A 26785-nucleotide genomic window follows, 5' to 3' on the forward strand; every position below is an offset into this window, starting at 1 on the left:
AATAAACACCGTGATTTCAGCGAGATAAACAGCACTTTAAATTTCCAGCAGCCTTTACTGGTGTAAAAATAAGCGTCCCTTATTTATTTAGCTCCTTTGAGAAACCGCATCAGTCCCCAAACACAGTCTTTTACTGTCAAGCTACAGTAGAAGCCTTTATAGGCGGTGAAGATCCTGACAGCTACCCCTAGCACAACCATCTTTTATTCATGCTCATAATATAAACTGTATTGCCTCGGAAACAAAAGGATTTAACTCGCTGATGGCCGGGTGGCAGCGGCCGAGCATAGGTCTCCAATGGGGGCACGTGGCTGGGATGACTTTGCTCCAAATGGGGACATCCCATAGGGCCACCACCCTGTCCACGGGCCAGCTCCAGGACAATCCCCACTGCGTTGGCACATCCAGGGCTCAAACACAGCCAAAATAGCAATCCCCGACCCCCAACCTCGAGCCATTAGGCAAAGCCTCCTTGCTCTGCACCTCTGAATCCCACCCTGCCTGCACAGAAACAGGCAGAGCAGCGGTTACAAGAGTGGTTTGTATTTAATAATGCAATTTATATTCCACTCTCAACATAAACTATTGTAAAGGCACACTAATGTAAAAATACATCTGGCTTGTCAATAGTTTATCTTCTGGATCTGCATCTAAATCCCTGGGCATTCTTGACTTATGGCTGCACCAGTGTCTAATGAATAAAAAGGTGCAAATTATAGGCCTTGCTTTAATGCTCATCATAAAATTAGATGATAGTTGCAAAAGCTGCATTCTCCTGCCCACAGTGCAGCAATGGTAAGCTATAAATAAAGTGTATTTAATGTATCCCAGCGCTGCGCAGAGCCAGGAAACAGTATGTTACTGCACAGCCTTCAATGGATCCGCCACAAGTTCAATGAAGTGATAACTGATCCATCATGTGAATTTATGTTAACTGTCTGCTCGCAAAGTCACGGCCCCAGCACTGTAAATAGCCGACAATCCTTCCAGCCCGGCCTGCCTGCCAATAAACCTGTCACCGGCAGCTTGGGAGCAGCCACCTTAGGACACCGCAGACAAACCATTACGCTCCTGGGTTTCCTCTTGGTTTCTCCATCCCTCGGTCCGTGCGGCACATCGCCACCGTGCCTTGGTTTACACGCAGCCAACCCCGTGTGATGCTCTTCCACCTCCCCGGAGCTGTCACATCAGGGATGCGGGAAGCCCAGATGGGATCCAGGGGGCTGGCGGGCATGTAGGTGGGATGGCTCCTGCTCGGGTGACAGGCAAATGGTGGGAGGATGGAGGACAGGCTGGAAGCGGAGCTAGCTCCCTCTGATACAGTGCTGTGCTGGGATGAGGAGCCAAGTGGGTACATGGCGGGGATGCATCACTGCCTGGTGGGGAAAGACTAAATGCCCTATGGAAAGCATCCCCCTCTGGCAGAGACGTGTGTCCCCGAGCTGACACCCAGGAATGAGATGTCCCTGGGAAGATGTGGTCCCTGGGAAGGAGATGCTCCCAGGAAGATGTCTTTGGGAAGGAGATGTTCCAGGGAAGAAGAGATCCCTGAGAGGATGTCATCCCCATGAAGGACATGTCCCTGGGAAGGTGTCGTCCACAAGGAGGTATCCCAGGGAAGAAGATGTTGCCGGGAAGGAGGCATCCCTCCTCCAAGCAGCACAAAGCCAGTGGGATCCTCACCCCTCCATGTTCAGGAAGAGACCCCAGCCAAACGACACAGCCACCCATGGGGAGCGAGGTGGCAGCCAGGGAGGGCGCAGGGATACCGAGCCCACGGGAAGCAGCGTCTGGCATCACCCATCCCTCATTAACGTGGTGCTGAGCAGCCCCTAATAATAGCAACAGTAAATTCTCCTAACCAATTCGGGTCCATTTCTATAAATAATGTAGAATCTTTTTATTTACTGACAGGTTGTAAAAGTATCAGTGAGAATAATGTGAAATCAGGCGCTGCTGAATAATTCATGGCAGCAGCTCCCCTCTCCCCATCCCCTGCGCTCCCCTGGCCCTGGCGTTTACACGACAACACCTTGCGCCCCGGTTTATCTCATAAACCCCAGGACTAACGACCTGGCACTAATTCTTTATCAACCAGCGCTTCCACAGCGAGGGGAGGAGGGAGGGAAATAGAAAGGAATAAAAATAACCCTGGGTGCACCCTATAAAAGATGCATGGGCCCATGTGCGCGCCTCCGCACGGAGCTGGTGATCCCCGGCGCGTTTGGCAACTCCCACCAGTAATTCCCTACAGCCCTCCAAAAACTGGTATTCGTTAACATTGCCTGCAGCTCTGTGCTGGCATCCTGGCTGCTCGAGGGGTGGCACAACCCTGCTGGGACCCGGGGACATCAATGAGATCTATAGGGATGCAGGCAAGGACCCATAGGGATGCAGGCAGGACCCATTAGGGATACAGGCAGGATGCTCGCTGTCCCCATGCCACCCCCTGCGCCGCCGTCTTGGGGCATCGAAGGGCAGATGGGTTAAATTTAGGCAGAAAACCCAGATCACTGGAGCAGCTAATCCCTGTAACAACCTGATCCGGTGTCTCTCATCCCTACTGCCATGCTGAGGGTGATGGAGATGGCGGGGACCCCCCTGCAGCATTCCCCCCCATCACCTCCCCAGAACAATACCTATCCACCGCTGTTTTGATGTGCGGCACAAAGCCGGGAGAGCTTTCCGTGTAACATGATAAAAGCAAGTCCCCAGCCAGCACAATTATTTGATAATTCTCCCTTAACACCCATCAAATTAAAGCAATGTCCAAGGGCTGCCTGAAGTGGCACTGATAGGTATTAAACTTTAATGAGATTTAATGGCACTGCCCTACTTTTTAAGCGCTCGGGCCTACATTTATGAACATTTAATTTCCCGGGCCCTGACCTCTTTTCCCCCCCCTCCTCTTTTCCCTGCGGCCCCCCTGCCCACACAGCTGGTTTCTGTTAGCACTGGCAGCCGGCCCCGACCCGGGATGCTCAGGATGCTCAGACGGCCCCGAGCCGATGGAAACCCCCAGGGATGAGATGTTGACTCTAGAGATGAAGCTGGGAGGGGGTAGCCTGCAGGAGAAGGTGGGGCAGATGCAATTCCCCAGCGGCCAAATCTATGGAATGACTTAATTAACCTGCTTCCGATGTGACACCATGGGTTGGGTTGGTTTGAGGAGCCTCACTATGGTGCTCCATTGCACAACCCCTGCTGCAAACGTGCTGCGCCGGGGCAGATTTGGGGGTGAGACCCCTCAAAGTACCAAACGCAGCCCCGAGGCTCCAGTTTGCTGCTGCCCTCTAGTGTGTATGGGACAAGCCAGACCCTGCTGTCGCTTGTCACCCTCCAGAATCCCATGGGCTATTTGGCCATGGAGGATGCTGTGTCTCAAGTGGGGATGGCTGCTAAGAGCTCAGAGCTAAGATAACCAGGGTACCAGAGGGCATCACCCCTGCGTGGAGCTTGACCAGGTCCCTAAAACTGGGGCTGCAGGATCAGCACCAGGACACAGACCGGCACCAGTGAGCACCATGCATCACCTCCTGCCCTGCAGCACGGCCCTGATGGGATATGGGTCGCCACATTTCCATCCACACTGGGATGCAGGTCGGAATCAGCATCCTCCAAGAGGGACTGCTGGCCTGGGTGCCACCACGGGTGAGCCTGGGGTTAGTGAAACCAAAGCACGCACCACTATGGCCAGATTCCATGCTGGGAATATCCCTCTCCCACCTCCCCAGCACCCACACCGACTGCAGGGAGGCCGGCGGCAGGAATGCAAAGGCAGGGCAATAAAAGGGAGCGTTATCAAGCCCCAGCAGAGCCGGCAGCCTGCGCGGTGAGCAGGAGGGAGGGAAAGGAAGAGAAAGAAGACAAAACCCCCACCCTTAACCCCGAGATCAGTTATCATTCAGGCTGCATCACGCATCCAGAAAGTGCAGACACAAAAATGTAATGTCATAACATTCGCAGTTCAATAACCTTTGCTTCACGAGACGGCTTGAACTGTCAGAGGAGCTGGAAGGTAAATATTTCAGCGCACAGGCACTGAATGCAAAGGCGTGGGGAGGGTGGAGGGGGGGGGTCGGCCTCGTCTTCCCCAGCTTGCCTCGACACGTTCAAATATCCCCCACCATAAATCCCAGCCAGCGCTGGGGAAAGGCCGTGGAGCGGATAAAATACGAGCAGATATAAAGCCAGACACCTTTATTGTTCGGCAAAGGCTTCCAACAAGTTATGAACCCGCAGCTTGACCCTAACCCATCATCTTGTTATACGGCGGAAACAAAGCCAGTGCCGGGAGCCAGGGCTGGAAGGGGCAGGATGCGGGTGGGAAGGAGGAAAACCCATCCTGCCTCGTCCAGGAGGGATACCTGGGTGTGATTCAGCCCTCCCTGCACCCCGCATCTACCATGCTACAGCCTGATAGGAAGAGGCCCTGGCCATCCTTTGGGAGCAGACCCATGTTAGCCCCTTCCAATGAGCCTCCCTGCCAGGTTACAGCGGTGCAGGATTCCTGTAGCCAGGGTCAACGGGAGCAGGACCCTGGCAAATGCCACCACAACACTGGGTTAATGGGGATGGCTGTGCCGAGCAGCACAGGAGGAAGGATATTGCATAGCCAGGGCGGGAGCAGGCAGGGAGCAACGGTTGCAGGAGGGGCGGCATGCCAAGATGGTGAGCAGAGATAACCCTCCATGTGGAAAACCCCCCTAACAGCGCTGGAAAACCTGGGAACAGGCTGTGGATCCAAGGGGGCTGGATGGCAGAGCGGGAAACACCATGTGCATACAAGAGGGCTGCACGGCACAGTGGGAAACACCATATGCATCCGAGAGGGCTGCATAGAACAGCAGGAAATGCCATGTGCATCCAAAGGAGCTGCACGGCACGGGCAGCAGTGACAAGCAGCTTGCACAACCCATAGAATCACAGCATGGTTTGGGTTGGAAAAGACCTTCACATCACCCACATCCAGCCCCCTGACATGGGTAAGGACGCGTCGCCCTAAACCGTGTCACCAAAGGCTCTGTCCAGCCTGGCCTTGAACACTGGCAGGGATGGAGCACTCACCACTCCATGCATGGCACACACTGCCAACCACAGGCACTGCGCTGCGCTGCCCGTGCACCCGAAACCCTGCACGGCGGAGGACGCAGCACCCCGGCTGCATGTCCTAGGGCAGTGCCAAGCCCTGGCATCACCGCTACACCCCAGGGGGAGGCACAGAGGGGATGGATTCGACGTGCAGCAACAGGCAGCATCGCTCCCTGCCCGAAACACCTGCTAACGCCGCGCTGGCACCGCGCGAGCGCCCGCGGCGAGCAGGAGGAGCGGCGGCGGCAGCGGGGAGCACGCCAGGGCCCGCAGCAAGAAGCGGCATGTCTGCAGCTTGGCAGCACAACAGAGAGCAGGTGACAAGCGCGCCGGCGGTCGCGTTATTACAGGAAGCGAGCACGCAAGCATCTGACGCCGCTGCACCTCCAGAAACACACGCGCTTGACATTAACCCTCAACGCAGCGCGGGAGGGGGACCCCGGGACGCAACGTGGGAAAGGGTGAGGGGTTCAAGGACGCCCCATCCCCGGCGGCATCGCGATGCGATGAGCGAGTCCCTCTGCAGTACAAACACACACGTGTGCGTGCACAAACAGTCCAGGGATGGCAGAATTAGCTCCCGCTCCCGCGCTGACCCACTCCCTCTGACACAGCAATTAGAGGCAGGCATTAATATTTAAGGATTGCTGGCTCTGGAGGAGGGAAATCAAACAGAAACGCTGGTGCGCCGGTGTTAAGATCCCGCTCCAGCAGCCTCAAACCTCGCTGCAGAAGGGGGTCCTGTGCTGTGCACACACCACTGGGGACACTGGGGCATCGATTCGATGAGGAGAACCCCCTTTCCTGGGCCATACCAGTGGTAAGCAACGATGCTCTCAGCTCAGTGATGATAGGGGGGAGCTTCAAAGAGGACCCTGAACCCATCCTTTGGGGAGGGGTCTCCAATCTCTCCCAGCCATAAAAGCACCCGCAGGAGGATGCTGGGATGGGGGGCACACACACAGCCATGCAGCCTGGCCCCCATCACCCCAGGAGTCACCCGTTGGCCCCGCGAGCGCTAAGAGGCAGTGCCGGCACAGCAAAGAGGATTTACTGCTCAGCACAAGGGGCTTTGGAGGCAATAACTTTCCCTCCTCTTGACTTAAATGGATTTCAAACTTCAAAAAGCACAGAGGGGGCAGGTTGCCAAGCGGCTGCACACACACACACACACACACCCCCTCCAAGGGGCCGACCCCGGGTTCTGGTGGGGGGGCTGTGAGCCCAACGGCTAAGGCAGATAAGGGCGATGGGGGCCGTGCTGCCTGCCCTCCCTTGCAGAAGGCCCTGTGATAAGGCAGTTGCTGTTATCAGAGGGCTGGGGCGCGCTTCCTCATGCACAGCGCGGTAACCGCCAGCGGCACCGGGCTGGGGGGACATGGGGACACCACGGGGGACACGGAGACACACACACATGGGGCGGCCCCGGGGCCCAGCAGGCAAAGCACGAGGCACGGCAAGGGCTATTTCAAGGGCAATCCCACTGGCAGCCTGCCCGGGTAGCTGTGCAGCGCCAAACACCGTCCTGGCGGCCCCTTCCTGGATGGGAGCTAAGGATAGGACCCCCCCCCTCCAGGGCACCCCATCACAATGCACTTGAGTAACGCTGGTGTACGGGGGTCTAGGATGGGTATTCCCACCAGGATGTGAAGAGAAGAGCAGGTAAAGGCCGTTTTCCCCTGCCCATGCTGTGACCGCCAACCTTGCACCCAGGACTGGCATCGGTGCCAGAGCTTGGGGACAGAGGTGTGACCTATGGCACCGTGCCCTATAGCGTGGGGTGGGAGCACCAGCACCTTGCACCCCAACAGAGCATCCCCTTCCCAACCTTCCTGGCTGTGACCAGACGCCAGGGTGAGGGGCAGCACCCCAGAGGGGAGCCAGAGGAAGGAGCAGGAGAGCGCAGATTAAACCTAACGCTTCCCCCTTCCCTCCAGCTGCCCCCAGCCTGCAGCCCTGCGCTGTCAGGAAGCCATCAACCACCCTGCGCCCCACAGACACCCCCCAACCACCAGCAGCCTGGCCCCCTTCCAAAGCCACTGTCTCCACTGTAATGCTCCCTTGCCCTGCAGCCAACACACAGACACACACACATGTGTGCGCTCGCACCCAGCTCCCCCCCCGTTACACATACCCCAGGCGTGCACGCTTGTGCACGCACACACGTGCACAGGGCCCATGGGGACGTGCACACGCACGTGCACCCTGCAAGAGGGATGAGCACGGTCAGCGCTCGCAACAGCGCGGCACGCTTGGGTTGTGCAACACACACGGATGGGGGCCCCCCATATACACACACACACACACACACCCCGGTGCCGCCGTCACACCCAGCACCTCCCCACCGGTGCCAAGCACACAGGCAGCCCGGCGCACGCTCGCACACCCACAAACCACACGGGCTCACCCCGGTGCGCACGCGCGCGCTCGCAGGAAGAGACATGGGCTTCCCGCTGCGCTTTTCCCTCCATTAACTCCCTCCGTGGATCCCAACGGGCAAGCACATGGCACCCCGGCACCCACCCCTGCGCCCCTTCGCCATCGGTCAATGGTGGAGGAGGAGGAAGAGAGCCGGGCACTCGCCCTCGCTGCTCCAAAGGGCTGGCAATGGGTTGAACCCAAGGGTTTGGGGACAGCAGCAGGGCGCTGGCAAAGGCTCCACCATGCAAAGCAGTGCGTTGGACAAGGTGAACCGGCAGGCCCCAGGGCGAAGGGCAAGGCAGGGAAGAGCCAGGATGGAGCACAGCAATAAACACGGCGGCAGACGATGGGCCGGGCGAGACGCCGAGGCATCACCCTGATGCGGTGCCAGGGGGATGCATCCACGGGCTTGGGAAGTAACATGGACCCTTCTGGGTATCCAGGAGCATGGGTTAATACAAGAGCTGCCTGCTCAGGGGCAGCGGTGTGTGGGTAAACTGAGGCACAGCCCTGCGGTGCTCGGCTTGGCGTGTGTACCATGCCAAGGGCACTGCTGAGCCCCCCCGTACCCCAGTGCCCTGCCAGCCCATGGGATGGGCTCCCCTCCGTATAACAACCCAAAGGGTGTTGGTGGCAGTGTGGAACACAGGGATCAAGCACCTCAAGGCCAGACTCTGAGTCTGCAGCACCCAGTGGGTCTCATCCCCACTGCCATCAGCCTGTTGGATCCCAGCTCCAGGGGAAGCACCATCCTCACGCCGTAGGGCCCCACAACCACCACACAATGGGGAACCACATCCTAAGGTGACCTCTGACCCCACACAACAGTGTCCCCCAACCCCAGGGTGACCTTCACCCTTCCCACGATGGGTCCCCCAAACCAATGGCTACCCCCATACCACACACTGCAGGGTCCCCCAAGCTCGGGGTGACCTCCATCCCCTAAACAATAGCGTCGCTCAAGCCCAGGGTGACCTCAGACCATAAGCCAAGGGGAACCCCAACTTCAGGGTGACCTCAGTCCCCCAGACAATGAGGTCCCCAGGCCCAGGGTGACCTTGTCCCTTACACCATAGCCCCCCCGCCATGCCCAGAGTGACCTCTGCCCCACACACAACAGGATACCCCAACTCCAGGGTGACCTCCATCCCCACACCATGGGGTCCCCCAAACCCAGCACGACCTCCATCCACTACACCATGTTGCCCCCCACCTCCAGGGTCACCTCCATCCCTACACCACGGGGTCCCCAAACCCCGGGGGTGACCTCTGCCCCCCATATATAACCCTCCCAACCAGCAACAGAGGCAACGGCGCTGAGCTGGAGCCTGCGGGCAGCCCATCAGCCCCATTGCACCCCCCCAAGCACAGCCCCACCACCGCAGCCCCCACAACCGGGGGACAACCCCGGTCGTCCCCCCCCCCCCACTTCTCCTCCTCTCCCGGAATGGGGGTACCGGTGATGGGGGGGGGGGTGTCAGCACTCACCCGCGGGCCGCGCCGTCCAGCGGGGGCTGCGCTCGTCCATGGGCAGAGCGGAGCGGGGCGCGGAGCCGAGCCGAGCCGAGCCGTGCCTAACCCCGCCGCTTCCTGCTTCCCTCGGCGCCCGCCCGCCGCCCCGGGAGCCGCACGGCTGGAGCGTGACTCACCGGGGGCCGGGCCGGGCAGGGCAGGGCCCCGACGGGGCGGGAGTGGGGTGGGGTGGGGGGGGACGGACGGGGACGGGCGGTTGGTACCGTCCCCACAATGGGAGGGAGCAAAGAGCGGGGGCACCTAAAAGGGATGATGGGGAAGGAAAGGGGGGACCCCACCAGAGTGGGGGTCGTGGCGCGCCGAGAGCGGGGGAACCCCCCACGATGGGGTGGGGGTGAAGCACTGGAGCAAGGGAAAGTGTTGCCAAGAAGTGGGGTGATGGGGTGACAGCGCTGACCACAATACACAGGAATCCCTTCACAGTGAAGAGGTGGGGGTGTCTGTGTCAGGCCCCCCCCAACTGGAGTTAAGAGACTGAAGTGGCATCTGGCCCTTTGACTCCCGTCCCAAACCTCCTTGACACTCCAAATAGGGTTTGGGACACAGGGTCCTGGTGTCTGGACCCCAATCCTTAGTCCAGACCCTATGGAGATTAAGGGGGGACAGTCCCCTCCATGCACCCCAATGCCCCACGCACCCCATGCACCAGGAATGGTCAGGAATGTCCCATCCCATGTGGAATGCAGTGGTCACCCCTGTGCCGCTCCACCAGCACCCCACGGACTTCAGGTTTGGAGCCACCAGTGAAAGGAGCGGGGTAGGGCTCAGCCCAGCTGCAAGCAGAGGAGGTTGCCAAGCATGTACCGGCCATAAGAATCCATCCCATGTGCCGGACAGGCTCCAACACGCTGGACCCCGACCATCCCCAGGCAGAGGGGAGGAATGTGATCCCAGCTCTGCTGGCCATGAACTTGCATCTCCGTGGGAGGAGATGCAGCCACAACAGGGACACCCAGGCATTCCCAAGCAAGCTGCCACTCACATCAACACACAAACCCACCCACCCGAGCCCCTTCACAGCTCACCCTCGCCTCTCCATCCTCCTCCTCCTCTTCCTCCAACAGCCTCCCGCAGCCCTCCCTGCCGTCAGCATGTTCTCTCCCCCCCCTCCATCTCCCTTTTCCCGTTCTATTTTAAATTTTTATTGCATTCTTTTTAAGGAATACGGAGGAACAAATGCCCTTATCAGCAATTCTCACAAGGTATAAAGAGGCGCTTTTATCTCCCTGCCTTTACTAATCTAGAGCGAGCCAATGCCTGTTAATTTTTTAATTTTCCTAGTGAATGCATTTGTGGCTTTGTCAGCATCCGCACGCACGCTTCCCCTCCGCATCCCAGCCCGATGACCCCGGCATGGGATCGCTGCCGTGCATGGTAAGCGTGGCCCATGGTTTTCGCAACCACGAAGGAGTCTGTGAGACGGTTCATCCTCGTGTGTCACGCAAGGCTCGCAGGGACACCCTGGGATGTGCCACGGGCTGGGAAGACCCAATATAGAGTGGTACCCGAGGGATCACAGCCCTGCTCTGCCTGGCCATAGCACAGGCAGGGAGCGCGGAAGGGGCGATGAAAGAGCGGGTCTGCATCCTCAGCATGGGGATGGATTCCTGCGCCAAACCATCACCATCACCCAAGGTCCCTATGGGGGACAAGGAAGGTTTCACCCCCGTCCCCCCTCCCAGGGAAGGAAGGGCAGGCACAGGCTGCTCGCACACCAGGGCTGGGAGCGCCGGCAGCCGGCCGCGGTGCGCAGATGAGATGTGGCAGGCGTGTAACAAGCCATTAGTCACTGTCACCTTTGCCCGGCAGCCACTGGCAGGGTAATAAATCCCGAGCCGACTCCGGCAGGCCCGTTCCAGGCCACGGCTCCCAGCTTGCTTCCGCGACGCTGTGAGCAGCTTGCAAATGCATCCCGGCCCCTTGACCCCCATCTCCCCTGCAGGGAGGCGGGGGGGGACAGGGGACGGGGGACGGGACAGGACACACAGCGCCTTGCAGGGTCCCAAACCCTGTGGGGCTGATCCACGGTCACCACAGGGCACCGTGTCCCCAGGTAGCAACCCTTCCTTATGGACACAGGGAGTCACAAATCACCCCACTCATGCACGCCCTGGTTCCCTGCACGCCCTGGTTCCCTGCACGCCCCAGCTCCCTGCCCGCTGCACCTTGCGGTTCCGGCTCTCCCCAGCCCAACGCCAGGATCTGGCCTCGGCGGTTGGTGCCGGATCAAAGCAGCCTGGCGTGGCACGGCACGGCACGGCGCGCCCGCCGGGAAGGGCTGGCAAACCAGCCGGTCCGGGGAGGCAGCAGGCGGGAAGCACGCATGATACCTCTCCCAAAAAATGCTGCCGCTCCTGACGGACGGGGAGGCCGAGTCCCGGGAGCCGCGGCACAGCCCAGCCTTGGGGCCACCCCCCCCCAGCTCCCCACTGCGGCCAGCCCAGCACCGTGGCTGTCCCCGGTACCCATGGCCTGACTCACAGCCCCGGGGATGATGGGCAGGGACGGAGGTGCTGTCAGGGTCACCTCCCTCGTAGGGGTTTTGGAGCCCCAAACCACGGCGGCGCACAGTGGGAATGATGTGCACCAAGGGACAGCCCTCGGGGATGACATCCCCGCAGCCCCCAGCATCACCTACTTGTGGTTCCGACGTCGATGCCCTCCGCGTCCAAAGCCGTCCGCTGGCCGATGTCCAGGGCAGTGCCACCACCGGTCCCTGGGCTTTCCCCAGTGCTGCTCACCCGGTGCCGGGGCTCACCAGCCACAGGCTTGATGGCGACTGTCTCAAGGGACGACGATGACGCCTGGAATAGAAGCAGGACAGAGACTGAGCGCCTTTCCCTTCCCTTGGGGAGCACGGGGCCTGGGGGACCACGGAGCACAGACACAAGATGCTTTTGTTTTGCTGCCGGCCGGTGCACGTGGCCGGCGCGGGGATCCGCACGCCAGCCCGCGCCGTGGGGCTACAGCTGGATCCGGCCGGTGGCTCCCAGACAAGAAAGGCTGGAGCAGGGAAGGGAGAGGACATGAATCAAAGCGGCGTCCCCTTGCTCGCCGGCAGCAGCTGGCCGGTTAGGCAGCTCCTGATTACTCAACTGGGCAGTGTTTATACTCCACATCAACACCACCCCTCCATTGCCTTCCCTGCTGGGAGAGGGGAGGAAAAACGTGCTGCAGGGATGGGGATGGTGTTGGCACCGCTTTGAGGTCGGGTTAGGGACGGTCCCCAGCGCCCTGACACCCCCCCCTCCCCGGGTGCTGCTGTGGTTTTGTGTTTAGCTGTAGCTGTCACCGCACAGGTACACAGCGTGGGCTGTCACCTTTAATAAAGCAACAATCAGCATCCCAGCATCACCACGCTGCTCTGGGACAGGCACAGGGACAAGCCTGCATAGCAGGAAGAGGGTGACCTCCCCTCCTACCATAGGGGGCATCCATAGGATATGCCATGCTCCTGATTGCAGGGCATTAGCACCAGGGCTGCAGCACAGTAAGGATTTTATGTTGATCCCATTTTCCTTTGGGATTAGTCCTCTAAATGCGGAGAGCCGAAGCGAGATGGATGGTAGGTGCGTTTTGTGCTGGGAAGCCCTTTAGACTCAATGAGCCACGCACAAGAGCGGACGTATAAATTTGCCATTTGCTTCCTGGAAAGGTTTAATTTATGGAGTCCATATGGCAGCGCCGCACAACCGCGAGCACTCGGCACATCCCGCGAGTCCTCGAGTGCCACCAGGTCCCAGCTCCAACTGGCGAGGTGCCACCAGCTGCCCCGGACATGGCAGGATGCTCTTCTCTTCCCTGGTGATTAACACAAGGGGACAGCAAGCAGGGGACCAGTCCCCATCCCCAAATGCTTAGCGTGGCATCCTTGGAGACGGCAGGGTCCCAGTGGGAATGCTGTGCCAGCGCTCCTCCTCCAAGGGTGATGCCACAGGCAGCAGCAGGCAGCAATCCCCTACCTGTGGGCATGGGAAAGGGCTGGGGTGCACTTTGATACCCAGAGCAACTAATCATTAATTAGCGCTAATCATCCCCCATCATGCACCACGGCAGCACTGGGCAAGTCAGCAAGCAATGGGGTTGTGGTGGGGAAGGTGGATTTTGGCTCCCCATGGAGACCCACAGCCCCCCAGGCCCCAAGCCACCCATCAGCCCCATAGCGGTGGCCCCCTATTTTCCTTCTGGGGGATGCTGAGATGGGTCCTACCGGCCCAAGGAGCATCCCCTCTCCCTATTTGTATCCCTCAGGAGCCCCCCAGGCAGCAGCCGGAGCCAGCACCGAGCACCGGCCACCTCCTTGCTTTAACTTCATCCCGCGCTATCTGTCAGCAAATCATCCCCGGCTACACAGATAAGGAATAATTGATGCAAAGGAGCCATCTGTTTGCGAACACGGAATATCTGCTCAATTAGGAGGGATCTGTCCACCCAGATAAAGCATCGCAGCAGCCTCTCAGAGCCAAGGGGGGGGGTCTTCTTCCCCATCTATGTCCTCAAAGACTCACCCCCAATAAGAGGTGAGCGGGTTGATTTGGGTGCTAATTTGCTAAGCAGCACCCCGAAGGGCTCAGGCAGAGGCCAGGAGGGAAGGGTGCGCTGCCACCAAGCACTGGAATTGAATGGAAGGGATGGCAGCACCCTTGTGTCCCACTGTGGTGATGCTCAGCCCATCCCGGGCTGATGCATCCCTATGGATGGAGAGAGGGGACAAGCAAATGTGCCTGGGAATGGCACTGAGCTGAGGCCATCCTGCTCACTGCATGGTGGCTGCCTGCAGAGACACGCACAGGGAGCCCTGCACACAGGCAGAAGGACTCAAGGACAAGCCTACAACAGCTCACAGCACACACCGGCATGCACAGCCTTGACAGGGACCAGGGCCACAGGGCACAGCCCCGGGCAGCATCCAGGGTGCAGCAAGGTGACATCAATGTGACATCGCTCTGTGCTGTTATTAACAGGGGAAAAAATGAGCTGGCGTGCAGGTCAGGATGGCAACAGAGGGGAGGTGGGCAGGGAGGGCAGGGCAGCTCCAGAGGTGACAAAAACAAGGGAGAAAAGGCTCCAATCAGAGCTGCCCCACAGCATGGCGCTCCCTCCAACCCCACTGCATGGCATCTGCCTCTGTCTACCCCACCAGGCCCTTGGTGTGAAGGATGTGGAGAGCTCGAGGTGGGCCAGAACACAGACGGTGGCCTTAAGGGACAGGCACAGAAGCACTGCCAGATAGTGTGTCACCCGTGCCCCCCATCACTGGCACAGCAGCACCATGGTGCCCCATGTGCCCTCGGGTCAGTGCCCAGGGCAACAGCTTGCAGTCAGGGGACACGATGGCGGCAAGGGCAGGTAATGGTGTCCCCAGGTCTGTCCTTCCCTGCCAAGGGCGCATTCCTTCTGCTCCCATCACTGGGATAATACCTGCTGTGGAACTCGGCTTGGCTCTCCCCCGTGGCCCCGGCTTTGGGACGGTGGTGACGGAGCAGGAAAGCAAAGGGCTGTGGCAGCTCTCTCGTGAGGGATCCGGCACGCAGGCAGCCACACCGGCGTGTTTCCTGTGCCTTCGGGACACCAGAAAACACGCTTCCCCATTCCACCTCCCCTGTGCCTTGCCTGACGCTGGGGCAGGCTGCAGCGTGCGCACCGGCAGTGCTGCCCATGGGGATGCTACCCACAGGGATGCTGCCCACGGGGATGCTGCCTATGACAAAGCCCCCCCCCACACTCCATCAGCACCATGCCCATGCAGCCCAAACCTCCATCCTTCCAGGTGGCAGCACCCTGGAAAACCCCCAAGCTCCCAGCAGCCAGGCACTGAAATGGATGCGGTCATGGTTCTTCACCTCTTGGCTGGCATCACCCCAGCAAGCACCAGCACAGCTGCACCAAGCGATGGGTTTTGGCACAGCCACACCTCCCATACGCAAGCAAGGGATGAGGTGGGGAGGGTGCTCAGCACAGAGGGGCCGCATCCTGCACCTCAGGGGGATGCAAAGAGCCTCAGCATGGGGGCAGCAGCACACCCCAGCACCCAGCTGCAAAGGCTTGTGCGGGGATGAACCATCCCTGCCTTCCAGCCCCGGCATTCCCCAGGCCTCTGAGGCAGCACTTGAAATAAAAGGTGGTTTTGGAGTGCTTTGGGCTGCAGGGAGCAGGCTCCCCCCGGCTCCCTTTGTTGCTGAGGCCACTGAGCCCCCTGGCTCCCGCTGGGGCTTTATCACCACCACCGCAGGCACAGAGCCTGCTGTGTGTTCACCCAAGTGCTTTCAGCTGCTCTTCCCTCCAGGAATCCTTTGCTTTCCCCCTCCTCCTCCTCCTCCTCGTCCAGGTGGCCTGAATCCAGAGGGTTTTCCCCCCCAAAAGCAGGCTGTTCCCAGAGACCTGGCACAGCGGGGGTCTCTGTCACCGCAATGGGAGCCCACAGGAGGGGTGGTGGCTGGATCCGCGCATCCCCACCGCTGCCACCGTGTTTAAAAGTTTCTCAGCCGTGTTTGCAGGCGGAAAGTCGGAACCTGCAATTACAGCTGTGCTAACCCCTCATTAAAAACAGGAGGGGGGGGAGAGCAAAAATGGGAAAGAAACAAAAGCCTCCAGAGGACACGCACACGGTGCCGTTAACCCTTCCTAAACTGGGGATGTGCCCAACGCAGGTGGCCCCATGCAAAACCGATAACGGCACCAAGGATGCTTCGCAGCGGGGACGGCGGTGACCCCATGCGCCCATCCATGCCAACCCACGGGGCATCACTGCCCGTCCGGCTCCATGCCCCGGGTCCTGGTGCCGTCGGCGCCCGCGTGGGCACGGCTGCGGCGGTGCCGGAGCCGTTTGTCACGGCGGAGCTGCGGTTGCTGCTGGCTCTCCAGCAGCGACACCGTGACGCCTGCTGCAGGAGCCCACACAATATGTTCGCACTCATCTCGCAGCTGCCCCCAGACAGCCCGAGGTGCCGCGCTCCTCCCCGGCGCGGGGGCCGCGCTGTGCCGGCATCGCCGCGGCGAGCCCAGGAAGGCAGGCGGGCACCGGCACTGGGTGCCACTTGGGGAGGGCATAGTGGGAACACCGCCCGCACTGGGGTGGGATACGCTGGTTCCCCCCCACCCCACCCCTCCATTCCCGAGCCTGGGGAACACAAGGCGGGGGATCCCCGTATCACTGCAGCCCACCCTACACCGCGCCGCTCAATGCTGCTTTAGGGATGGAGTGTGGCAGCCCCCTGGAGCCCGGCCCCAGCAAGGGCCTGACCCATATTCCCCCTCCTTGTGCCCCTATCCCTGGGGAGCAGCGGGTTCTGCGTTGCCCTCCCGCCTCCCCCCCCCCCCCCCCCCCCGGCGACATCATCTCACCCACCGCGGCCGCAATGGCTCTGACAGCCAGCTAACGAGCTGCAGGCAGCAATTTGGGTTATATATAGCCCCAAAGTGACTGCATCTAATTGCTCCGGCACACACCGGCCACGCCGCGGGGTCCGGGTGATGGGCACAGGGGGCCGGGGCGGGTGGCACAGGCTCACCCCTCCCGTACACCCCGTGTGACTGACTCCCTAGGGCCCGTTGCGGTGCGAGCACTGCTGCATCCCATGCCAGCCTCAAGCAGCAGCGCTGCTCTCAACAGCTTTGTGCCGCACCATAAGCGGCTTTGCCTAAAGCCGCCGTCCCAACCCGTCCCAGCCAGGGACCCTAAGGAGCTTTTGTCCCCTCTCATTAATAGGTTTTGTCCGGGGTGGGTGGTGCAGCACCCAGCGCCCCTTTCCACACCCCGCAGGCTCCAACCAGCTGCTCCGGCATCCCTGGGAGAAAGGGCTGGATGGAAGGAGGGATGGGTTGGTCCTGCCACCGGCCCCCAGCCCTTTGTGGCAGCGCCGTCCCCTCGCAGCAGCTGCCAGGCGAGGCGGCGGGCGCGCAGATGCAGCCGTGGTGTGTGTGTGTGTGCCTGTGTATGCGTTGTGTGATGGTGTTTTGCGGAGGGGGGGGGGGGGGGTGTCCCCCGCAGCGGCTCCCCACGCCGCGGCAGGGCGAGAGGCGTCCCCCCCGCCGTCGGGGAGGGGAGCCGGAGCCCGAATTGTTTGCTAGCTTCCTCGAGACGGCACAATGGAGGGCGCGCAGGCGGATCTGGGGTCAGGGGTGAGAGCAGCAATAAGTGGTTTATGCCTTTTGTGAAGAGGCTGAACTGACAGCTCGCTGGATTAACAAAGACGTCCTCTGTTCCTGGGCAGGTCATGTGGAAAGCGCTGCGCCGACCCCTGTCACTTCTTTTTTTTGCAAGAACAGACATTTGTTCGCCGGCGAACAGGGAGGTGATGGAGGGGGAGGCGGGGGGCACGCAGCCGCTCGATCCCGGCTTCCCTGCGGCTCCTCGGGGGTTCGGAGCGCAGGGGACCGGCGGCTGATCGCATGCACCGCTCTACCCATGCGGTGGGGTGAGCCCTGCATGAAGCTCAGGGGGATGCCAGCACCTCCACACACCAGCGCCTGGGCTGTGCGGGCTCCCGCATCACCCCAGTTCCACACAGAGCGCCCCCCATGCTCGACACAGCACTGCCCCAGGCTGGATGGTCAGGATGGGACCCACATTCTGCTCGGTGCCAAAGCAGCTTCTGTCCCATTGCAGGGACACACAGCCCTTTCTTACGACTGCCGACCCCTGACGGGCCTGGAAATGGTCCCTCCACCCTGATTTCAAGGCAGGGAAACTAAGGCAGGGGAGGATGCGAGCATCCCATCCATGCACAGACAGCTCCTGGCACTGAAAGGCTCTGCAGGGAACAACCAGCCCTCTCAAACCCACCAGGATACCCCCAAGGCTGTGCAGCACAGAGCCTTCACTGTCATCCCTGGACTCCAGAGAGAATAGCTGAAATGGTGCCATCTACACTGAGACAAACTACCCTGGCCAGATCAGAGACCCTCCTGGCCTCTATTGTCCCTGCAGCTCCCACCATGCCACAGCCCCAGCTCCACACCAGCACTACCTGTGTCCTGCTGGGACCATGGTGTGCTAGGATGGGAAGGGAGGGATACAGCTCTCTGTGGGCTGCAGACACCCCATGGGACAGGCTGCTTCTCAGCCCTGGGACCCTGCTCCACCCCCTGCGCTCCCCATCCCCGAGCCAGGTACTCCACAGCACCCAGCTCACCTACCTCCAGCTCCGGAGCTGCCAGGTAGTCAGTGGCCACTGCCCCCTCCCCATTACCCTAAATACCTGCCATGGGGAGAGGCGGCTGCCCCAAGGGGCTTTTCCTTTTGGAAAATCCCAGCCTCCCCAAAGCAGCTCATGTTTTCGGGGCATTCCCACACGTGCAAAACCCAACGGCACTCCCGAAGGCAAACTGAGGCAGGGAGAAGCAGCCAGATAGGGATGGGGGACCCCATCCAACTCAAGGGGTGCACATCCCAGCAATCACACGCCCGCCTTGGTGAAGGCCACACACCATCCAGGCAATCAGCTTGTGCTGAGGCATTAAAGCCTCAATCCTCACCGTGTCGTCCCCCCCTCTTCCTCATCCAGCGGGCAGCTTAGCGCCGGTTCTCAGCTCCCTCCTGCCATCTAAAGACGGACTTACCGCCAAGTCCAGCGCTTCGTTAAGCCGCAGATTAAACACACACCATCTGCAAGGGGAAACTTTAATGCAGGGTGATACCTGCAGCACACGCTCTGCCGTGTCACCATGCACCCCGGGCAAAGACAAAGCCCCGTGGTGTCACCGAGCCCCATGCGTGGCACCAGGACTCTCGGCAGGGATTCTGAGGGCTTTGCAATACCCACACTGGATGTCCCCATGGTTCCTGTTGTCACTTCCTAGCACATATCCACAAAGACCCATGTCTGGCACCCCCAGGCAGGGGACACCCAAGCACTTGGGGCAGAACAGCCATCACCCCGCCTGGTTGATTAAGTGATTACGCTCTTCATCAGGATGGATTAGACCCTGCAGCCTGGTCTAATTCCCCCACATCCTTCTTTCCCCAAGGAGCCCTGCCTCGTCCCCGGTTTTAAGAGCAAATCCCATCTCTCCAACCCCACAAAGGTGGCCAGGGTCCCCCCAGCTCAACAAAGCCCCCCAGGGACACCCAGGCCAGCAGCATCACCCAGGCTGTCCCTAATGAGGTAGGGACAGAGGTAGGATGAGGGTCATGCAGAGGCAGGAGGGATGCTGGGTACCACTTGGCAGGCAGGAGGGATTCTGCCAGCGGACAGTGCACCCCAAAGCACATAGGGGAGGACAAGGCATTCTTCTGCCGACTCAGCACCCTGATGAATTACACTGGATTAGAGGTCCCTGCTCAGGTCAGCAGGGAAAGGAGCCAAGGAGGCTTTCTGCTTCCCAGCTTGCTCCCAACGGAGAATTTACAGCCAGGACGCCACGACGGGCTGAGTAATTAGTGCCGGGAGGGAAATGGCTGAATTAGAACCCAGCAATCGGTGCTGAAGGGATGGAGCTGGAAGGGTTGTGGGAGCCACAGCAGCCCCCTGGGATCCAGGGGCCAATGGGCGACCCAGTAGTGTGTGCCAGTAGGGGTCATCCCTATGGCTGTGAGCACTGGGGAAAGCCAGGCATCCCATCCCTGACATGCTGCGCCAGGATGAGAATCTTTGAGTTGGTCTCTTGAGGAGTCACTTTGGGAACACCCCAGGATGCAGCACTGGCACACAAGAGCCCCCCATCCTGCTCTGGTCCTCCCTTCATGGTTGGATGCTGGCCATCCCAAGATGCATCCCAAGATGCTGAAGCCACGGGATGCCTGAACATCTGCCCAGCCATACCCAGGCAACCCCCTGGCCTTCATGGCTGCCCATCAATTTCCTGGGGTTGGGAATGGCAAGGCTGGCTGCCCTGAAGAACCGGCCCCTGCTCTGCAGCTGATTACAGCCATTTCCCTGCCTGTTCCCCCTCCCTGCTGTCTGCCTCCTGCCTCCGTCTGCTGCCTGGTTTTATGAGGGCCATTTCCAAGAGGTCGCTGGAAATAGATTTTTATCACCTCGTGATAAATATCGTTTACAGTGACATTCCTGCTTGGAGCAGCCGTGCAGAGGAGGGAGGAGAGGCAGGCAGGCAGACACCCACTTGCAGCCCCCAGCTCCATAGGGCACCGCCTGGGCCCTTTCTCATCCCTGTCCTCATCCCCACAGGTTCATGCAGCGCCAAGCTCTGACACCATCCATCTATCCAGGCGGCAGGAACAGAGGGAACTGCATCATTAGCCCCGCGCGCCATTAAGCACTTAAAAAGCCATAGGAATAAGCCGCGCCATTAGCTGACAAGCGAGCTGGGAGGGGAGGGATGCTCAGTGGTGGCAGGGGGGGAACTGAGCATGGGCTGGGGGATCCCATCACTGGCAGGCCCAAAATCCCCTAGGAGAGAAGCTCTGGTCCTTTGGGAGCTCCAGTGCACTGGGGAGTGGAGGGGGGGGGAAGAACAGCTCCCTCCTGCACTTAGCACCAGGGTGGAAAACCAGGGGCTTTCAGAGCTGACACATCACTTGCACAGGGGTGAAGGCTCTGGGCATCCCTCCAAAGGGACTTTACAGCAGGGCAAGGGAGAAGCAGCTCCCTCTGAGCCAGAGATCTGCGTTAGGGATGGAGCTGGCAAAGAAACCCAGCAGGAAAAGCCACCCGCTGGGCTGAGAACTGCCAACACACGACAGCGGTGGCACCGACCCCGGCTGCTATAACCCATGCAGGGGTGACCCGGCAGCCCAGGGGAGCGCGGGTCCTGCTCCCGGCTGAGCCCGCAGGCAGCACTGGGTGCCAAGCCGTGCCCACAGGCAGCTGCCTGTGGAAAAGGGCACGGCGATGGGCAGGGGGCCAAGGCCAACGCGCTGCCTGCGCCAGCCCTGCCACACACAGCGCCGGGGGGGGGGGGGGAACAATCGCCCCTTTCACCAGCGCTGAGCTGGGGGTGTCACCTATGGGGACAGAGCCACGGTCCCCTACCCCTGTGCAGAAACAGGGGGGGAAGCAGAGCCAGCCCCTAACAACAACCCTCGCCTACAGGCGATGCCAAGAATCCTGTTTTCTCTCCCCATCCCTAGCACTGATTCCCCTGGGAAAGCTGCCTCCTGCCTCAGTTTCCCCAGCACCCCAGAACTGGCAGGGACATGGAGGTACAGACATAGCAGGGAGCCCAGCCCCACGTTCTGGCTGCTTCTTGTGACACACAGAGCTTGGCAGGCAGCCCCGCAGCATGGGGCCCAGAGGGAGGGAAGGAATGGGGCTTTGTATGGGGACAGGCCCCGGCGAGACAGTGGCAGAGGCCACCTGCAGTGAGCCACTGCGGCCATGGGGCCCCTCCTCTGCTCCCCATAGCCGGTGGGTGGAAAACAACCCCAAATGGGACACACTGGTCACCACGGCACAGGGGACAGCCAGCCCTGCACGCAAGGACACCGGGTGCTGGCGGTGCCCATGCTGTCTGCAATAGGGACATTGCATCACTGCCAGCGCACGTGTGTGGGTCACCCAGCGCTGCCCATGTGCCACTGCACCCCAATGCCATGTCTCAACTGCATCCCCTCACAGCCCCCGGCGATGATGGAACCCTCATCCATGCCAAGGACCCACGCAGAGCCAGCTGCCTTCAGTGCAATGAAAGGGGGTTTGTTCACCTGGTGAGCGCCGTGGTGGCCCCCATGGCCAGCTCCCGGCACACCGGAGCCAGCACAGCCCTTGGCAATGTCACGTCCCCGGCGGTCGCGGTGACCTTACGTGTTGCTGCGGGCAGAGCCTGTGTGCTGCTGCCAGCACAGAGCTTGGCCGGGCGCACTGCCCCTGTGGCTTGGCACCCATCCTGCCTGCCCACTGCGCATCCCGCCCCTCTGCCCCGCGCTGGCACGGGGCGGAGGAGGTGCAGATAGACAGACATGAGAGCAAGGACACAGACCCCTGTGACCGCTGCCCCAAGCACCGGGGTGCTGGTTTGGGCAGCCCCTGCCTGCACCAGGACCTGGCAAAGCCCAGGATAAGGAGGCTGGAGAAGAACAGGACAGTCCCACAGGGATGCTGCGTGCTCCCAGGCATCCCTTGGGACAACAGCTCCAGACTCAGCTGAGCACCCAAAGGGAGCTCTGCCCCATATCATCCACAGAGCCTCCCACTACAGCATCCACATGGAGCAAAGCCCTACACCCCAATCCCAACCATCACCCTCCTTTCCCCCCCCCCTAGAAAGTCCGACCCAAACCCCCCCGCCAAGGATGAGTGCACGTGCTGCAGCCCCTCAGGTTGGGGTGCCCCACTGTGTATACCCCAGGATAGCGGCGCACAGGCCTGTTGGGGTGCACAAACCAATTTTACCACTCTTTTTGTGGGGTTTTTGGCAAATCCAACAAACTCCCTCAGCGGGGTGGGGGGGGAGCCTGCCCCCACCACCGAAGTTTGCAGCAAGTTACACAGAGCCCCCCAGTGTGTACCCACCACACATCGGGGTGCGCAGGACTCCCACCGTACCCCCCCTCCTTATGCTCACACCCACCACAACAGTTACAACCTTCATCCTCCCCCTGCCATACAGACCCACACACACACACACACACACACTTTATGGGGTGCGCGCAACAAGTCTGGGGGGGGACACACAGATCCCCATAGCGCACCCCACTCCCCCTCACGGGCCGCCGCGGTGCCCCCCCCCCCCTTCCCCTCCCCTTATACCCCGGGCAGCGCTATGGTTACGGTGTTGGGGAGGGGGGGGGATGCTGCTGCCCCGCACCTACCTTTGCGGCAGCGGCGGAGCCGGGGTGCGGGAGGGAGCGGTGACCCCGCGGGCGGGAGGAGCACCGCCGCGCTCACACACCATCAAATCCCGGAGCCGACAGCGAGAGGCAGCGCGCGCGCGCGCGCGCGCGCGCGCGGGGGGGGGGGGGGGGGGGGGGGGGGGGGGGGGGGGGGGGGGGGGGGGGGGGGGGGGGGGGGGGGGGGGGGCAGAGAAGAGGATGGAGGGAAAATGGGCGGGGGGGGGGTGTCAGGGAAATTAATAACCGAGAAAAAGGCACTTACCCCCTCGCCGTGCCGCGGGGGAGGCTGGAGGGTGGCGCTGGGGAGGATGCGGGGGGGGGGGGGATCAAAGGCTGGCGGAGGATTGGGGAAGGGGCGGGAGGTTGGCTGGGGGGGTCCTCGCCAGCCCCCGCTGCCTGCCACAACAAAGAGCCAGACACAACAAAAGCAGCATATGGCCAGAGCCGCGCGGGGCTGTAAATTAAACATAAAGGGAAGATTAGATAATTAATGAGCGCTCCCGGGCCGGCCTCAAGGGGAGGGGGCTGCCTGCTGCGGGGAGCCCTTCGCACTGCGCGCATCGCCACCGCGGGCAGCGCGGGGGGGGTATTGGGGGGGAGGAACAAGGGCCCCCGGGCACTTGGGAAGGGAGGGGGGTACTGGGGGGGGCACCTGTTGGGAGGGGAGGATGGGCAGGGGCCGGGCTCGCCAGCTGCTGCAGCCGGACCCCAGCGCCTAAGAGGATTAGCGGGGGCATCCCCACCGCCCCCCCCGACACAGGCCTGGAGATGAAGGGCTGAGGGGGGGGGTGTTCTTTATCCCCCCTTCTGTGGTGCCACCTTTGCCCCAGCATCACCGGGGGGTGGTGTCCTTTGTGCGTGTGTGTGTCCCCCATCCCGTGGTCCCTGGGGGTAGGCAAGCATCCCTGCTCCCCATCACCTCGAGGACCAGACCTCACGGCCACACAGGGATGCGGTGCATGAAGGCATGGATCAGCGTGCCGTCCGTCCCCCCCCCCCCCCCCCCCAACCTTGTGTGTTCCCCCCACCGCGATGCGGGCAAAGTGGGTCCTGCGCTGCCAGATTCGCAATGCCCAAACCCACCCTGCTTGGCAAGAGGGGAAACTGAGGCAGGGAGTCCATAACGTGCACGGGGAGGGACATCACCCTCGGCATGTCCCGGTGCGCTGGGCCCCCACCCCGGGCAGGCAGGAGGAGGGGGTACCCTGGGAAGGGGGTGCCAGAAACGCCGTGAGGCTCGTCCCCGGCCAGGGGAAGGAGTTAATCCCATTATTGGCAGGCTCACAGATGGCGACTGCACCGATTCCCCTGCTTAGCAGATTTAACAGATAAGGAGGGAGGGAGGGAAGGAGGCGGGGGATCCTCCGCCCAAAAACAGACACAGCAGGGGCACAGGGGAGGCGATAAACACCCAGCACTGAGCCCGTGAGCACCCGGGGGTGCACGGCACACCCGCAATGCCAAAGGGTGCGGAGCATCCTGGATGCGGTCAATGTGCAAACACCACGTCCATGGACATGGGGTGGCACACTAGGCTTGGGGACACCCAGGCGGTATGCTGTCCCTTTGCCAAACCCACTGCCCCCCGGGTTTCTTGGGGAGGTCAGGGGCCAGGTCCCGCTTCCCTGGCTCGAGATATTTAAGCAGCTGCTCCCAACACTTGGGAGGCGGCATCAACAGCCGGGGCTGGAGCCTGGGATTAAGGAGGTTGGGAAAAGACTGGCAGGAGGCCAGGGATGGAGAGGCGGGAGCACAGGACAACCGAAAAGGGTTGGAGGGAGGGAGGGATGGATGGATGGATGCACGGAGCAAACAGTGCCCCATCACTGCAAAACCACCGCATACCCTCACGACTTCGCCCTCCATCCCTGCCACGAGCTGGGCAGGGCTCAGCGACATTCCCATTTCCCACCGCGGCCCCCTCTCTCTCTCTTCCCCCCCCCCCCCCTCGCCTCCGGAGCCCCGGGATAACCCCAGCCGCAGCCGCCGGATCCCGGCGGCGCCCAGCGGGCAGGATGAGGCCAGCAGCATCCAAGCCAAACGTGCCTGCTCTCCTTTCAAGCTGCAGGAAAACACTAAGCCTTTGATTCTGCGGGCGGCTCGGGGCAAACAGCAATGCCGAACCAGCCCCCCCCCCGCCACTCGCCACCCGCACCAGCCCCACGCAGCCTCCTCCTTCCCCCTTGGGGGGGGGGACCCCAAGGATGGGGAGGGCATATGCGAGACATTGCCTTGAGAAGGCGCCGAGTTGCCATGCCCGAGGTTGCCACGGCAATGGGAAAGCAGGAATCTGGGTGGAAAAGGGGGGGGAATGCAATCCCTGCAGGGTGCGGGGGCACTGCATAGTGCTGGGGGCACCCCCTCCAGAGCCCCGGTGTGCGATGGGAGATGGGATGCGGGGTAGGAGCAACCCCCCCATCTTCTTCAGGGAATGAGGCTGCAGCCACTCCTGTGCCCAGCCTGGCCCCATTGCTCATGCTGGGTGCCTCTGTGTCACCCTCCTCCCACTGGCATCTCCCCATTTGGGGGTCACTGGCAGGTTTGGGGGGGCACAGAGCAAGCACAACCCCACCACCCTGACATGGCTTGTGTGGTCGCACTGACACCAAGGCAAGTATTTGACCCCAACAAGAGGGGACAGCCCCAAAGCCTTGGGGACACGCTGCGTTTAGGGGCTAGGGGCACCAGGGGAAGCCCCACTGGGCACCCTATCCATGCTACAATGCAGGACGGGCCCCAGGGCAAGACCCCGTTCGGGATGGAGGGTAGGCTGCTCCCCCACCCCACCGTGCCTCAGTTTCCCCTGACATGAAGGCTTTACTGGCTGCAGGCAGGAATGCCGCAGGCAGTTTTCCTGGCAGACACCCAGCCCCATGGCTCACCCGGCCGGGAGCAAGACGCCAGCGCTGCTTCCAAACCTGCCCATCCGGGAGCTCCGGCACAGCTCCCGCACACCCACCCCATCCGCTGGCACAGGGGAGAGGGTGCCCAGTGACCGGAATGCAGGCACCCCTCTCCTTGCTCCAGGCACCAACCAGCCTGTTTGTGCCCCAAGAGCCCTCCCAAAGCCTTTGGAAACCCACCCTGTGGAGCTCCTGCCTCCACCCCACATTGCCACAGGGCTCCCCACGCCAGAGCATCCTCAATCCAGCTGCTCCCACAAACCATCCGGGATGCTCGGCCATCACCAGGCTCTCAAGGAGGGCTCCCTTTCCATGCCTTGTCCAGGCAGCACAACACAGGGACACCCCCCCCCCCCCCTCCTGCTGCCCTCCCTGCTGCAGCACAGCAATTTCCATACATTATGGATCTGATGATCCATCAGCTGGGAGCAGACAGGTTGAGGCTGGGAGCTGCCTTCCCTGTGCCAGCCCAGACAGCGCTCCCAGGGGACTAATACCGGCATGTAAATATTAGATACTTTTGTCTCCTCCGAGGCCAATTACACAAATCGTGGCAGCTCCCGCAGGACTCTCCGCTTCTACTTACTGTATCATCATTAACAGCTTATTAGAGAACAGCTGCTCAAAAGAAGGGGGGAACAAAAAGAAACCAACAGGAGGAGAGACGGCAAAGAGACGTGCACGTAGGAGGGTAAGCGTGACCTACACCCTGCCCTGGCACCCAGGACACCCTCACACACCCCCATGGGGCTGACCGGTGCTCTCTGCAGTCCCAAAACCATGCTGGGATCCGCTTGCCAGGAGGGAAAGGGGCAAGGGGATGGTCCCTGGGGGTAACCCCAGATTTCCAAGATAAGCAGGAGATGAAGCAGAGGCAACAAAGCAGCATGGCACCCCCCACCCCCCCGACCAGGGTAATATTGGGGGTGAAGGTCCCTTCATGCCTAGGAGGAAGGATATTCCTCAGTCTTCATGTGCTTGCCACCTACCCAAGGACAGCAAGTCCTCCCCGGGTGGCAGGAATGGATAGGTCTCATATGGGGGTTAAGCAGGGGGTGTTGAGGAGGGGGATCAGCCCCTGTCTGGGGCAATGCTGTCCAGTGCG

The 26785-nt window shown here is 61.2% G+C and overlaps 2 protein-coding genes across 4 annotated transcripts in view; both read right to left on the bottom strand.

Moving 5' to 3' along the window:
• IRF8 (interferon regulatory factor 8) overlaps positions 1 to 26785 on the bottom strand; it is a 209455-nt gene that overhangs the window by 111945 nt on the left and 70725 nt on the right. The window lies entirely within an intron of this gene.
• GSE1 (Gse1 coiled-coil protein) overlaps positions 1 to 26785 on the bottom strand; it is a 100235-nt gene that overhangs the window by 53779 nt on the left and 19671 nt on the right. For all 3 annotated transcript variants that reach the window (XM_062618361.1, XM_062618359.1, XM_062618360.1), the window contains one exon: positions 11684 to 11849. In XM_062618361.1, the coding sequence (XP_062474345.1) occupies positions 11684 to 11849 (166 nt within the window). The remainder of the gene's footprint in view (positions 1 to 11683; positions 11850 to 26785) is intronic.

The sequence above is a fragment of the Pezoporus occidentalis genome, unplaced genomic scaffold (genome assembly GCF_034315485.1).
Source record: "Pezoporus occidentalis ecotype Australia unplaced genomic scaffold, CSIRO_AGI_Poc_V1 ctg20, whole genome shotgun sequence".
NCBI classification, from domain to species: Eukaryota; Metazoa; Chordata; class Aves; order Psittaciformes; family Psittacidae; genus Pezoporus; species Pezoporus occidentalis.